The following is a 15,836-nucleotide window of genomic DNA, read 5'->3' on the forward strand; positions in this document are numbered from 1 at the left end:
CAGAAGAAGAGACTTTTTGGTTTCTGGAGACAGCAGGTCGCCATTCAGGCTCTCCTTATGTGGTTACGGTGGAAGTCTAGCACCACATGTAAATGCTACAAAGAATGCTGTATTACATAGTAGATGCAATAATCACCCACATTCTTTGTGTGTGTGTGTGTGTGTGTGTGTGTGTGTGTGTGTGTGTGTGTGTGTGTATCCGTGTTCACATGAGTATACATGGGCGTATGGGTGTGGATACATGTATATATGTGAGGAGGTCAAAGGTCAACCTCAGGTGTTGTTCCTTAGGCACTGGTCATCTTGTATTTTGAGATAGTGTCTGTCACTAGCCTGGAGTTTGTTAAGCAGGCTAGATGGACATCCAGTAAGTCCTAGGGAATCCTCCTGCCTGTTCCTCAGGGCTGAGGTCACACAGGCACACCACTGTGCACACCTTTTTATGTTGGTGCCTGGGACAGAACTGAGAACCCTGCTTCTATGGCCAACACTTCAGCAGTGAGGCCATCCGCTCAGTGTTGCTCCACAGCTGCAGAGGCGGATGATCCCTGAGAACCGGTGAGTCAGTAACTCACTCCTTCTGGCTTTAGAGATGACCTCAGCGATAACAACGTGCCCTTCCTCGAGCCAACCTGCTCATGGTCCAGTGTACTCCAACCTTCCCAGTGTTTTGTATTTTAAGGAATGACAAGAAACTAACATAGGTTTCTCCTACTGAAAGAGCTTAACTGTTAGGAGAAACACAGAGGCCTGCAAACAGTAACTATTAGAAATCAGTTCTGAGATCCAGTCTTAAATCTACCTTCAAATACACACAGTAAAGATTACGCAGGCTTCAAGTCACTCTTGAAATCTAAGGCAATTTCTTTCCAGCTTTCAACAAAGATACATCCATGTTCTTGGACTTATAGCAATATGGAGCAGAATATGACAACTAAGCTTTCTCTAAATGCTTTGGTCTGCAAAACAGATTGATAACCTTACCTCTCCACCAGACACAGGACACCAGGGTACTGATATAAGCACCAAGAGTCTAAGACCACAGAGGACATCCTAGATTTCATCCATGCATCTCAGATTTCTGCTACTAATTAAATCCTCAAAAATCTGAACCTAGTATATGAAATGATAGCACGGCCATGCCCAAGCTCTAATATTCTTTTCAAGATACAGCAGTTGAGTAAAAGGACAAAAAGCAGGGTGAAGAATTCTTTGCATGGGACATACACCTTAAAACAGGAGCCAATGTATTTCTTCTCTCAGGAAGTCACTCCCTAGACACAATGAAAGTTTCAACACAGGAGCTGAGAGATGGTGGAGTGGTTAAGAACTGGTCCTGCTCTTTCAGAGGACCTGGGTTTGGTTCCCAGCACCACACTGGCTGGCTCACAACCACCTGTAACTCAAGCTCCAGAGGAATCCAATGCTTCTGTTCTACAAGGGCACCCCACACATATGCTTATACCCATATACATATGCATAATTTAAAGGTAATAGACTTATTCACAACCACTTGACCTAACTCTAGCTCCAGGGGATCCGATGCCCCTTTCTGGACTTTGTGGACACCTTCACCTACATGTGCACAAACCTACTTTCTGACACACACATACTCACATAGTTCTTTTTAAAAGCTATGCTAGCTATAAAGTAACTGAGGCTAGCCTTAGCTACATTAAACCCTGTCTCAAAATAAAACAATAAGAACAAAACAAACAAAAAACAAAAAAAAAAAACCTTAGAAAATTTGCTTCTTTTCCTCTCTGTGAATATATAAATATTTACATATTCACAGAGAGACTTTGTTAGAAGCCAGTTAGCATTTTCAGTCACACACAGAATCTGTAGCTTTTACACATAATGATGAACTAAGGCTGTGATTTTTGTGATATGCACATAACTAGGAAAAATGATCCTGGCCAGTTCCTGCTGTGGAATAAACTTTGTACCCTGTAAATATTTATTACTTTCATCGGTTAATAAAAAAGCTGATGGGCCAAAAGCTGAACAGGTAGAGGTTAGGTGAGAAAGCTAAACTGAGAGGATGCTAGGAAAAAGACAGGCAGAGTCTCAGGAGTCTCAGGCAGACACAGAGAGAAGTAAGAGGAACCTGCTGTGTTGAAAGAAGGTACTGCCACATGGCAGAGAGTAGATAAGAAATATGGGTTAGCCGGGCCTTTAATTCCAGCACTTGGGAGGCAGAGCCAGGCCGAACTCTGTGAGTTCGAGCCCAGCCTGGGCTACCAAACGAGTTCCAGGAAAGGCGCAAAGCTACACAGAGAAACCCTATCTCAACCCCTCCCCCCAAAAAAAGGAAAAAAAAGAAATGTGGGTTAATTTAAAATATAAGAGTTGGCTAATAACAAGCCTGAGCTACCAGCTGAGCATTTATAATTAATAAGTCTCTAAGTGGTTATTCGGGAGTGGCTGCTGGGACACAGAAAAGTCCACCTACAAGTTGCCCTTGAGCTTACTACACACATGTCATTTCAGGTAAGAGCAATCTAAGAGAATGTAACTACAGCTTTTAGCAGAGTTCAAGATCCTACCTCAAACCTCTGAATATGGCTATGTTCTACCCACATAGACCATTACTTCAGCCCTTTGGGAAATGGATATGGTCACAAATTTGTGATAATTGACCAAATTACCAGGAAACAATTCTCAGGAATTTCAAATCCTAAAGTACACTGAAATACTGTAATGAGCTGAATGGAAGCTGATGGATGTTCTATGAGTCCTGCTTGGGAATGAATTGTTACTAAAATCTCCATCCAACGCACAATCTTTTATCATCACACTTCTCAAATAATATCCATATATGTCTATCTCCATCCTCTTCACTCCTGAAATGAAGATGGCAGGCAGACAGCAGCTACAAAGCAATGCCTATGGAAATGAAAGATACTGGCCTGAACATTGACTACCCAAGCACGCCTGGATCCAGGATCTGGGCACCACCATTGCTCTGCCTTCAGAAAAGAATGCCTGCTCCCCTCCAACAAAGCCTCATAAAAAGAGCCATAATCAAGCTATGGCATACATACCCACTGTACTTGAATTACCTCTATCAGGTTCCAGGTATATTCTTGTGCTATCACCATTTGAACTATGTATATCATCTAATAGATTTTACGACCCTCTATAATGTCTGAAACAAAAAAAAGAACTCAATAAATGTAAATGATTTAGTCTTCCACAGCAACCATTATCATAAATCATGAATGGAGTATAAGTAGCAATACGGTCGGTTTTCTGCCTAATAGTTTTGGCAGGACTTCAGGGGGCATATGTCTTCTCTTGGCTCCATCACAGAATAAACATGGTGCCTTCACAACTCACTATATGCTGAAGTAATGTTTGTGCCAATTCTTTCCATATTCAGAATGATTTTCTCATGTATGTAATACAACTTATTTCCTAAATTGGATGAAACAGAGAAAGTATTAAATGATTTATTAACTTCACTTTTGTAATCTCATTTTATAAAATGAAAACTCCTACCTCACTTTGCTGCCCCAAGCAAATGCACTGTTTAAATGATCCTTGCACATCTGAGGACTTTTTATCTTGTTCTAAACACTCAGATTTAGGTAATACCTCATCACAGAAAAGCTGCTGGGGGCATGATGATCTACCCAATGTCTTTGAATGCCAACTAATTAAAAATATTTAGCAATATGGAATTTCATATGTACAAACATAAGATGTTCTTTTATGGAGTCACATTATATATACTTAAACTCAGAACAAAAAGAATTTCCCACTATACCCTGCTCCTATGTGGAAACACTACAAAAAAAGAAAAGCTCAAATAAATTGGTTACATGTAACTTGTGAAAAACATATATGTGATTTTAGGACAAAGATATGTTAGAAGGTATGATTAAAACCTATGTCTGTATGTTTAGGACTAGCTTTATATAAAATAAGGAGTATGAAATATTTTATTCCCTTAAGCTAAGAAAATGCAAAATACTCATGTGAACAATAATTCTACTAAGAAAATACCAGCAATGCATCAGCAGCAAATGACTCACTCCGTTCTGCTCCTATAATAATCTCCAGTACAGAACTAATCATGAATTTATATTTAATGATGGACTATTTTAAATGCACCATAAATGTTCTCATTTTCTACTTTGATCCTGCTCATCTTTATAGACCTTTACAGACAGCCTGTACAAAAGAAGATGCTAGCTCCTTCTGAGCAAACAGAAACCCCTGTTGTTTTCCCCATAGTTCTGCGTCTGAACGTGCCCCTGGCACCGAACTCTCAGCCCCTTCCTGAGTGATTACTATAAAGACGACACTTGCTCATTCCTTTTTTAAAAAGGTAAATTGTGAAGCTGCTTATTCCCTTTGATGTGCCAGTCATTCTGCAATTAAGACATACCTAATCACTATGTTTTCAACAGATGCAAATGTGGCTCAATTAAAATTCTAGGCCACGTGACAAACTGAGCTCCTCGACTCTGAAAGGTATCATGTTAGGACTGGGTCACTGAAAAGTCTAGAAAAGTGTGAGCACTTGTGCATTCATGGCTATGGAAAAAAAGAGCCTCGAGCTGTTGAGGAAGCTCAAAGTTCTACAGCTTCTGCAGTGAATGAAATAGATCTCTTTGGTTACCACAAATACTGGACTCTCACAGGCAGACTCCCAGCACATGGTTATCAGCCATTGTTTCCTCTCACTGAGGACCAAGGTTGCTGCTGCTGCTGCTGCTGTAACAAGATCTTGCTGGTTGCTTACTCAAAATTCATTTCTCCCTTTCTGCTTCCATGAATTCAGATTGGGCCCAGAATGTGACCAAGATCCAAGGGGTGGATTGGATTCATTAAGTTTAAAGCAACCTATAGAAGCTATGCTCCTGCAGACACAGGAGTCCAAGGTCACTGCACCAGGCATGGCCCTGTCACACTGAATTCTTCACTTCTGCTGTGGAAACTGTGAAACTACCCTGCGGACAAAGGAACAGACAGGGAGGGAAGACACTAGATCTCGTGATACTGATGGGTTGTGGGGCTAACAAACCCACAGCTGCCTGGCTGTATAAAACACTGCATCTCCTAATCATTTACATTGTGGAGTCAAAGTTGCTATTAATCTGGGGCTAAAGGTATCATCATCCATCGGACACAGTCTAAGTCAGACACTAAAATAACTGCAAAATATCTATTGTTACGTATCAACAATGTAAGGCCCAGTTGTTTATGTTCTTTAAGGCCGTTCTGAAAATGTTTCTAGATTTAAATAAATTGTTGAAGATACATAAACAGAGAAATAAAAAACTAAAAGTAGAACCTCTTTTGCTGCTGTTTTTCAAGACAGGGTTTCTCTGTGTAGTCGTGGCTGCTCTGGAACTCATTTTGTAGACCAGGCTGGCCTTGAATTCAGAGATCCACCTGCCTCTGGTTCCCAAATACTGGGATTAAAGATATACACTAGCACACCTGTCCTATAACATAATTTTATATTCATTCAATAGACACACTCCTCTGAGGGCAAGGCCTAAAGAGCACTAGTAATTATCTAGTGAGTTAGGGAGCTGTTTCCTATTCTCATGTATGAAGATCTATGCAGGGACTAAAAAAACTTCACCCCAGGCAGTGGTGGCGCACGCCTTTAATCCCAGCACTCGGGAGGCAGAGGCAGGTGGATCTCTGTGAGTTCGAGGCCAGCCTGGGCTACCAAGTGATTTCCTGTCTCAAAAAAACCAAAGAAAAAGAAAAAAAAAAAAAACCTTCACAATAAAGACATGGGTTCCTAAGCAACTTAAAATTCCCATGGGAAAACAGAGCATCAAATATAAAGCTCCTCATGGACAACTCACCAACTTCACAAGCTTGACTTAACCTTAAATAAGTTAAAAATCAGGTAGCAAGAATGCGGAGTTGGGACTACAGGAAAGGCTCAGTTGGTGAAGTGGTGGCTGTGTAAGCATGAAGTTCTGAGTTCAACCCCCAGAACAGCCTGTTTTTAAAAAAGCTGTGTGCAGTGACACACACTTGTAATCTCAGCTCTGAGGACAGGGAGACAAGATGGCCTTAGAACTCACTGACAGCCAACTTCGGTGAGCTGTAGGTTATATGAGAGACCCTGCCTCAATGGAAATGGACTGAAGAAGACATTTGAGGCTACCGTCCATCCCAGATGCCACATGTGCATGCATTCACACACACACACACACACACACACACACACACACACACACACACACACACACGGAATGGAGAATTCTACTCAACTTGGCAAATCAACTGTCCACCCACTTTCTATGGATGAGTGGGAGATAAATAATGCTGCAACAGCCATCATCAAGGACTGGACTCCAAGGCCCAGCAAAGCCTTTGCAGGAACTGAACACTTTGAGAACATAAATATTATCATTGGTTCTTATTTTAGCTAACTATTTTGACTCCAAGAAAGGAAGAAAAGATGTGGGAAATGAACAGCTAGTGATGCAGATGGTATCGAGTAACAGAATCTGCCGTTCTGGACTCTTGACTTTTAACATTAGAATGATGAGCTCTTGGCAAGAAAAATAGCTGGCTTTTTCTGAACATGGTGGGGGGTGGGGTGGAGCACACATGTTCAAAACAGGAAGGAAATGTGAAGCCTTCAGAAGCAGTTCTTCTGAGGTGTGTAATGGGAAAAATAACTGATGGAGGCTGAGTGTGGTGAGTCACTGAGTCTGTGATCCCAGTACTTGAGGTCACCCTGGGCTATATGCACTCCTTTCTCAAACATGCAAACAATACCTGACAAAATAAAGAGCCAATATAATGGCTGAGAAGGGGCAGGACATAAAGGAAACAGGTAACAATACACAGTGCTACCAAAGGAGAAGAGTTCAAATGAATGACCACAAGACACTCTATAGTAAAAATAGCTTATTTCATTAAAATAAAAAAAGCATAAAGTATACATGGGTAGAGGGACATAGACAATAGGATTGTCTTTCCAAACAGCTCAAGACTTATCCCCAAAGATCAAGGTTCATGTGTTCTGTAGTTTCTAGACTTCTTTCATCCGTCTTCTAGATATAGTAGGCATGATGTTCCCAAAGACAATGGGAGACCGTTAACTACACAACTGGTCATTCTCCCTCCAAGGTGCCTGCTAGCAGGCACCATGAGGCCCACACACTCAACATGCTCAACCCTTGCAGATTCATTCTTGGTGATCAGTTGATTTTCACACTAAAGTGATGTTAGTCACGCATCCTCTCTGCCCATAGGGATGACCATGAAGGTTTTCCCCTCAGCAATTCTTACCAAATAGAATATTTATAAACTTAGAATGTTAGCAGTAGCACTGAAGACTCCACTCTGGAAGTTGTCATTTAAAATCTCATTTGAAGATGGTGGATACAGATCTGGAAGTGGATTGGTACAATGTTTGCCTTGGTGCCACATAAACTGGACACGGTAGCACACAACCATAATCTCACCATCTGGGAGGCAGAGGATCAGAAATTTAAGGTCATCCTTGGCTATAATGCAAGTTCAAGGTCAGCTTTGCATATATGAGATTCTGTCTCAAATTTTTTCTTTTGAATTTAAGCAATGAGTGGGCATAATATCAACATATGTTTTTAATAACCCCAAAATTACTATTATTGTGTCAAAGAGAAGATTTCAGTCACTGTACAGACTATAAATGAAAACCAAACAATATGAAAGTGTGCAGATGGGTTCAATAGTGAAGGCTGAAGATGATCTGTAAAGGCTATTGTGTTCATTTCTCCCTTTCTGGGAAATCAGAATGCTTATCTCCCAGAAGCTGGTGTTTTGAACATCTAGGAAATATAACACATTTCAGGCAATGCACAGAAAACCTTAATGTTAAAACAAAACTTCAGTGTGGGGGTCAGCTTTGTGGTAGAGCATTTAGCTACATGTATGAGACTCTAGGTCCTATATTCAGCACTGCAAAGCAGAAACAATAACAACAACAACAACAACAAAACTATACTAAAAATGGCACATTCTACCTGATGGTCAGAGCTTCAGACACACAAGTAGAAAGTGGATTGTTCACGAAAAAGACTGTTGAAGAAGGAAGGGACAGCAGTGTTCACAAGGAAGGCTGGAAGGAAACACACACCACAGAGGGAGACACTTGTTACACAACACAGATCATGTGGGCAGTGCAAGCTGCTTAGTGCTATGGATAGACGGGCATGGCGATGCATTCCCTTGATCCCAGGAAAAGAACTGCACGCGGCTGGCGTTTACTAGGTCAATCCACACCAGACAGTGAGATCCCAACAACCATTTCTAGAGTCAAATAAAAAGGGCTCAGGACTGAGTGGAAAGGAATGACACCAGATTCCATGAGGGGAAATTAAAACAGCACTAAAGCGGCTATGCAGAGAGATGATGACTAAGGTTCGAGATTCAGAATGCTAACCAGAGAAATGCATCAGCACAATGTGTGCAGTGCTGAGCACGTGAGCAGAGCTTCTTCCTTCACTGGCACTATCAGGAGCTGACACTCACCTGAGTTAGTGTACTGTTTGTATATAAGCACTCTGCCGGTGATCTTATCTGTTCCTGCATCCAAGCATGTCTCTGTGTGTGGAAGCCGGAAGTCCTCAATTGCTTTCCACCTTATTTTTGAGAGGGTCTCTCACTGGACCTCATGAACTGGCTGCCTGGGACCCCCAGAGACTCTCCTCCTCTTCCTTCCCAGCACTGTACAGAAGTCTGCTACTGCACTCAGTCTTCACATGGAGGCCATTTACCCACTAGCCATCTCTCTATCCCAGTTTCTACCTCTTCAAACTCTTCCTGGTGCTTTCACATGGGCTATGCACACTAACCTAATGCATGGCTTCCCAGGAATAGTCCCCAAGTTCTTTCTGCACTTGGTCAAAGATCTTGGAGCAAAGGGGCTGCACCCAGGCAGTACCCACTGGTACCCTCTACCCTCACTCCAGGGCCTGGTCTCACTGACAACCTGTGGCCTTGGAAAGCATGTAACCATGAAGTTCTCTGGGGCTGGCTTTCTTATGAGCCAAGTCAGCCCTGGCCAATTAGGGACTTTTAGCCTCTGAATCAGCTCTAGACACCACTGCTTACAATTCATTCTCAGACACTTTACGATGACTTTGGAGTAATTAGCTTACCCCTTTGGGATTCAACTCACATTGGGGAAAAAAATCAGATGACCAAGATACAGAAGAGAGGCATTCTAACATTTATTCCCTAAATGTGATCTGGGACAAATACAGTTAATTTTTATCTCTAAGAATAGTTGTAAATGAAGATTCTATAATATACTTTAGATATTATTTTCCACTGAACTTTTCGCTTTAGTCTCTTTGCTGTTGTTGTTGTTGTTGTTATGTCTTCTATAGCCCACTGGTGTGGCACTCCCTGGACAGTCAAAGACGAACCTCAACTTTTCATCCTCCTGCCTCTTATCTCTGAGCGCCGGGACTGCAGATAGGTGCTACTGCACCGGGTTTTATGTGGCACTGGGATGGAGTCCAGAGCTTCATGTGCTCTACACCAGCACTCTACTAACTGAGCAATGCCGCTCTCCTTTTTCCTTTTCAAGATATAAAGCCCAGGCTAGCCTGGACACCGAGACCCTCCTGTCTCAACCCAGTGAGTCTCAGGGTTACTGATAAGCACCATCACTTCAGTACAATAGCAGAGAGGCAAGTGGAGAGCTTCCAATACTAGGAACCACAGAATATAGTTCTTGGGAGGGTTGACCAAGCAGACAAGAGCAGTCACGGTGTCTCCTGAGGGCATGCAATGCTGCTAGCAGGGAAAAGGGCCACATTATTCCTGGTGACACTTCCTCACCCACCATCTGCTCTACCCCACCCACAGCCTGGGCCTTTTCCACTGCTGACACCATGGTTCACACAGGCTTTTACAAGGGCCCCACATCCTCATGGGATGACTGCCTGCCTAACCAGAGACCCTTTGCTCAAACAATGGTCCTCTGTCAAGCAATAGTCAGTGGGGATACGGCATTTTCATTTCAACAAGTGGTTGGACCAGAGTCACACAAAGGGGTGCCTTCTGCCCTATCCTTTACAGGACATGGATGCATAGACAGAGCCACTGAGGTACAGGCCCACGTAGGATGCAGGAGTAGTGTTGTGGTAACAGAAAGACCACCAGCCAGACTCTGGAAAAGACGGGGCTTAGAAAGCAGAGGAGGAGATGAGAGCACTGACCTAGCTTGCACCAGAAGGCAGAGAAACCCTTTCTATCCCAGTCTATTTGAAATTTATTTATTTATTTTCATTTCATGTGCATTGGTGTTTTGCCTGCATGTATGTCTGTATAAGTGTGTCAAAGCTCTTGGAGCTGAATTACAGACAGTTGTGAGCTGCCACGAGGGTGCTGGGAATTGAACACGGGTCTTCTGGAGGAGTACCCAGTGCTCTTAACTGCTGAGCCATCTCTGCAGCCCCTCTTGCCCTATTCTTATGTAAAGGTGATAATCTCCTGACACCAGTAGTCAAGCACTCCTTATTCTTTTGAAGGAAAGCAAGGATTCTTATTGAGTACATACCAGAAAGACCTACATGGCCTTGCCATGCTGTATATCACGTTTCCCTCTCTGCTGACTCCTACACACCAGCAGTGGCTAGGCTTGCCCAACACCTACAATCTCACCAACATTCATGAAGGCCACGCCTTGCCAAGCCTGAGGCTGGGAATGAAGGACCGCAGAAGACACAGGTAGCCTTTGGGCACTCCACAGAGGTTGGTAGGCAAAGCAACTGCTGAGGCAGAAGAGTGAGATGGGAAGAGGATGAGAGGGCTGGGGAGGTCTATTGCTGCCCACAGGCTCAGCACACACCTCCACACCTCAAGATCTGGATACCCAGATCCTTGAAGTCACAGGTGAAAAATTAAGGGCCTGGGGATTAAGGAGTTTGATCCAAATCCCACCTTGCTAGACACCCCCAAATCCCCATCAATGTCTGTCCTGTTCCTTCACACAATTGCTATTTGAAATGTCCAAAGGCTGTTTTAACTCTCCATCTTTAATGCTCAGCATTGTTGTCTGACAGATATTAACAGTTGGACTTCTGAGGACTGTAGTGTTCTGTAGAGTAGCAAGGGCAGTGTGGTCAGGACACATACCCCAGCATCTCTCATGAGCTCATCCAGACCTAGCAACTAATTTGTTTTCTTTCTCTTGAAGACAAGTGAATGAAGACACGTTAATAAACCCTTTCTCCATTAACAATGCACTATTCCCCACCCCCTTTCCTTGGGAAAGGTCTCAAGTATAGCAGGCCAACTTCAAGTCAAGCCTACTATATAGTTGAGATAGTATGCACTGTACTGCCATGCCCAGTTTATGCAGTGTTGGGGATGGAACCCTTGATTTCATTCATGACAGATCAACATTCTACAGATTAAGACGCATCCCCAGCCATTTACCATAGAATTGTTTAGTTACATTTAGTGTGTGTGTGCATGTGTGTGTGTATGTGTGGGGGTGCCATACAGCATATGGAGGTGAGAGGGCAATTTATTTCCACCCTAGGGGTCCCAAGGATGGATCTCAGGTTATCAGGTTTGGTAGCAAAGACCTTTACCCATGGAACCATCTCTCTGGGCTCCTGTGTATTATTTTAAAGGAGGAAGTTTGTATGACGGAGTACAAGCAGATGTCCACATTGGTGAAGAACTCTAGAGGCTGAACTGGAATTCAGCATGGCTGGGTTCAGGTGGGAATTTTACAAGCACCCTTCATCAGAAACTTGGTTCTGTAGTGTCATTACTGGAAGGGAGATGGCGGAACCTTTGACCAGCCAGGTCTGTTGGGGGTCCTTTGCCCACTGGGAAGGTACCGTGATGGGGGACTCAGGAGCCCCATCTGTCAGGTTTAATGCTTCCTGGCTTGTAATGGAAGGAGTTTTGTTCCACCAATGCATCCCTGTCATGGCCATCTGCTGGCCACTGCAGAGTGAAAAGCAATGGTGTTGCCCAGCTCTAGACAGCAACCTTCAGAACCATGAACTAGCAAACCTCTTCTCTTTAGAAAGCCAGTGGCTACATGTATTTATTAATTACGCAAACTGGCTAACTCAGAGGAGGTCTGTGTTCACACGCAGTCCACCTCCTGTTATATTTAAACGAGGAACACATCATCATGTGAGAAAACTGAAGTTCAGGAAAGGATTCAAATAACATTAACCAGAACAAGGAAACGGTTAAGAAACTTCATGATTACACGTACACCGTGTGTTGATGCGGCCAAAGTGCTCTATCTTCTGTTGAACACACACCTATCATAATCAGACATAAAATCTCTAGGTAACAGTCAATGCTGCTTGGGAGGACAAAGCCCCCTCCTTACAATGGAGGACACTCCGCAGAGTGACAACTCTGGGACTCAGGAACTTAGAGACCAGGTCTGGCAGCTGCATAGGAAACATGCTCTTCCTCTGCCAAGAGAGGTGGATCTGTCTGAAACCACAGGCTGACTGCAGTGTAAATTCGGTCTAGAGTTAGACAAAGGACAGGGAAGTGTGCAGCAATCCTCTCCCGGAGTGCTTTGCGTATTAGTCAGAAATACTCACATCCCCAACATATTACACGTTACAGGCAAAAATTATGTAATTTTGCTTGAAATCTCAAGATGTATTATTAAAGCTCTTTCTCCACCGCTGTCTGCCTCAGGAATGTGTGCTGGGAGTAGTCTATCCAAATGTGGAAATCAAAGTAATTTACATTCCACAAAAATGTTCTCTGGTCTTGGATTTAACTTCAGGCTGTAGAGTCCACAGCTTTCCTTATAGATAAGTCACATGGGTAGTCACATTGGATGCTCAAATCTAAAATGTAATCTCATTCCCTTCTCTGGATTCCACACTACATGGCCAGGGTGTTCAAATGCTATCAACACAATGTAATTAACTGCACAAGCATAGTTATCGTGAGCCTCCAGGAACCTGGAAATCAGAAATGCCAGGCACTTAAAGCTACAAGAAAAGGTAGACAATTAGAGCTGGGGCTGTAACTCAGAGGTAGAGCACTTGCCTTGAATATGTAAGGTCTAGGTTCATCCCCAGGACCAGAAATAAACAAACAAACAAAACTAAAATGAAAAAGGTCAATGAGGGGATAGATATAACAAGGATGCTGTGTGTGTATGCATGAAAAATACCACAGGGAAATCTGTTACTTTGTACAACTGATACACTAATAAAATAAATATATTTTAAAAAGTAAACTGTAAAATAGTAATTATTGAATATACTAATCATTAACATTTACCGTTATAATTACTAAGTTCTTTTGCGATCTTCTAATTAGGTACGTTCCTTATTTTTCAAAAACAATTCAAATAAATGTTTCAATATATATCCCCAACCACATGCTTATAAAGATTAATTTTTCTTTAATGATCCATAGAAAAATCTAATCATACTAAACTATGACTCTCAGTCACTTTGGCTTAAAATATTTAGTAATTTGGGGAAAATAAAAAATTAGATACATCTATTTTAGTCCAAAGATAAGTTTTTAAAATAATATGCTATTAAATGTATTTATTGGCTATATTACCTGACAGACAATACACGGAAATGGTTTTCAAAGATTTTGGTATAAAGATAACTCTACTTTATGAGTTACTGAGAAATCCACATGATACTTTTAATGTGAATTGTATCTATCAATATATACCAATTTAAAACTCAGTTTTTAAAAGAAATTGCATTATAAAAAGAAATAAGCAAATTGTATAGTGAGAGAAATTATATTTTCAAAAACTCCTGTGTTTTCCAAAAGAAGTTTGTGAGAACAATGGTTTCGTTTCAGGTTTTACCTACCATTGTTACTTTAACATTAGCTAAAAAGACAATTCCTTGCTGGGCATGGTGGCCCAGGCCTGCATTCTCTAGCACTGGAGGGGCTGAGAAAGGCTTCCAGTTCAAGGTCAACCTGAGTTATAACATAGCAGGACCCAGTCTAAGAAGACACTCTCTCTAACGGCTTCTGCACTGAGTCCAATACCACACAGGGCAAAAGCCCAAGTACGGACTATAAAGAGAAAAGGACCACAAGGATAACTGTTATTCTGAAAACACTTTAGACCTCAGAGATGCACCCAAAGAACCCGGGAACCTCACGGGGTCCCAGTAGCCCATTCTGAGAACCAAAAGAACCCGGGAACCCCACGGGGTCCCAGTAGCCCATTCTGAGAACCAAAAGAACCCGGGAACCCCACGGGGTCCCAGTAGCCCATTCTGAGAACCGAAAGAACCCGGAAACCCTACGGGGTCCCAGTAGCCCATTCTGAGAACCCAAAGAACCCGGGAACCCCACAGGGTCCCAGTAGCCCATTCTGAGAACCCAAAGAACCCGGGAACCCCACGGGGTCCCAGTAGCCCATTCTGAGAACCTCTGATCGGACAAGCCATTTGCAACTGCTGTTGGTGCAGCCAGGACACTCACAGGTCTCCATGCCTTCATCGTCGTCATCTACCATGGGCTTATCGTAAGACTTGTCAATGGCAGCCCGGAAGCTCTCATTACAGCCCCTTCCTCGAATGATTCGCGGCCGGGGACGGTGGAAAGGAATGTTCCCGTTCAGTGTCACCTCGGCGACAGCGGTCTGCAGGCTTTCCAAGGAGCTGGATTTCTTCAGACCCAAGGAAGGTCCCACATCTCTACTGGGGGAGCCTTGGAAGGTCAGAACAATACAAGGTTAATGGGAGGGCAGTGACAATTTCAGATCCAAGATTCTATACACTGTGGACACCTGCAGGGATAAAATTATTGGCTCAGTGATAGGTGCTAGAATGTAGATGGAAAATATATAAAATATAAACAATAATAGTTAATTTCAAAAATATATTAGGGTTTTCTATCAATTTCCATTTGAAAAAGTTCTAAATTATTAATGAAATCGCTATCAAACCATTGTCCAATGTAATCCATATATAAACTAACACAACCAGAATCATCAATGATTACATTTAAGATGCAGAGGCAGTGGGGAGGCCGCAGCAGTGTAATCTCTACAATCTAACTGCAGCATCTTTCTGTAGCGCAAAGTTATTAACAGCAGAAGGTGGACATCACTGTCACAGGCTCCATCCACTCTTCACCATGTGAACATAAACAAAAGTAGTCTCAGGGACCATGAGCCACCAACACACTTAGCTGGCAGCATGTAGAAAGGTGATTCTGGGGAACAGAATGCTCTAAACAAGGGTAGTACAGATCTGAATAGACACATCCCACACGAGTTTCTCTCCCAGAGACACAGAAGTGTCGACACACCAGGGAGTTAAAATTTTTGCTTTTATTTCTTGAAGATCCAAGGCAAAAAGGCTTGAGATACCGACTGCACCTGAACTTAGCAGGCAATCCAAACTATTTTCTTTAAGCAAGGGAGACAGCCCCATCCATCACTGTGTGACCCGGCACACTGGCGTGGATGTCAACAGTCTCTAAGGGCTGACACCTCCACCTGGGTGGGCCAGGTGACAGAGCTGGCTCCTCACTTATCTTCCTAAAAAGACAGATGATGAAAAAAAAAAAAAAAAAAAAAAAGGGAGGGTGGAGAAACTAAACAGCTTATCGCCACATGGGGTCACCCGCCATATGTTGATCAATAATGAGGAAGTAGCTTCCGCATGTTCCTACCTGGAAGACAAATGGTTGAGAGGTGAGCTCACCACAGCTCAGAGTGGTAAGACCCAAGGAAAACTAACTGGAAGTGTCAAAATAAGAATTATCCTCTAATGCTTCATTTATATTGCATATTTTACCTAATTTTCACCATGGGGGAGCAGTGCTCAGAAGGGCAGGGGTGCTGAAAATACAGGCAGATAGAG

General features: G+C 42.8%; 1 protein-coding gene across 6 annotated transcripts in view; it reads right to left on the reverse strand.

Annotated features, from left to right (window-relative positions):
* The window catches only part of Pard3 (par-3 family cell polarity regulator), a 559,217-nt gene that overhangs the window by 185,433 nt on the left and 357,948 nt on the right, over positions 1-15,836 (reverse strand). For all 6 annotated transcript variants that reach the window (XM_059263788.1, XM_059263787.1, XM_059263786.1 and 3 more), the window contains exon 19: positions 14,449-14,676. In XM_059263788.1, coding sequence (XP_059119771.1) covers positions 14,449-14,676 — 228 coding nt within the window. The remainder of the gene's footprint in view (positions 1-14,448; positions 14,677-15,836) is intronic.

The sequence above is a fragment of the Peromyscus eremicus genome, chromosome 5 (genome assembly GCF_949786415.1).
Source record: "Peromyscus eremicus chromosome 5, PerEre_H2_v1, whole genome shotgun sequence".
Lineage (NCBI taxonomy): Eukaryota > Metazoa > Chordata > Mammalia > Rodentia > Cricetidae > Peromyscus > Peromyscus eremicus.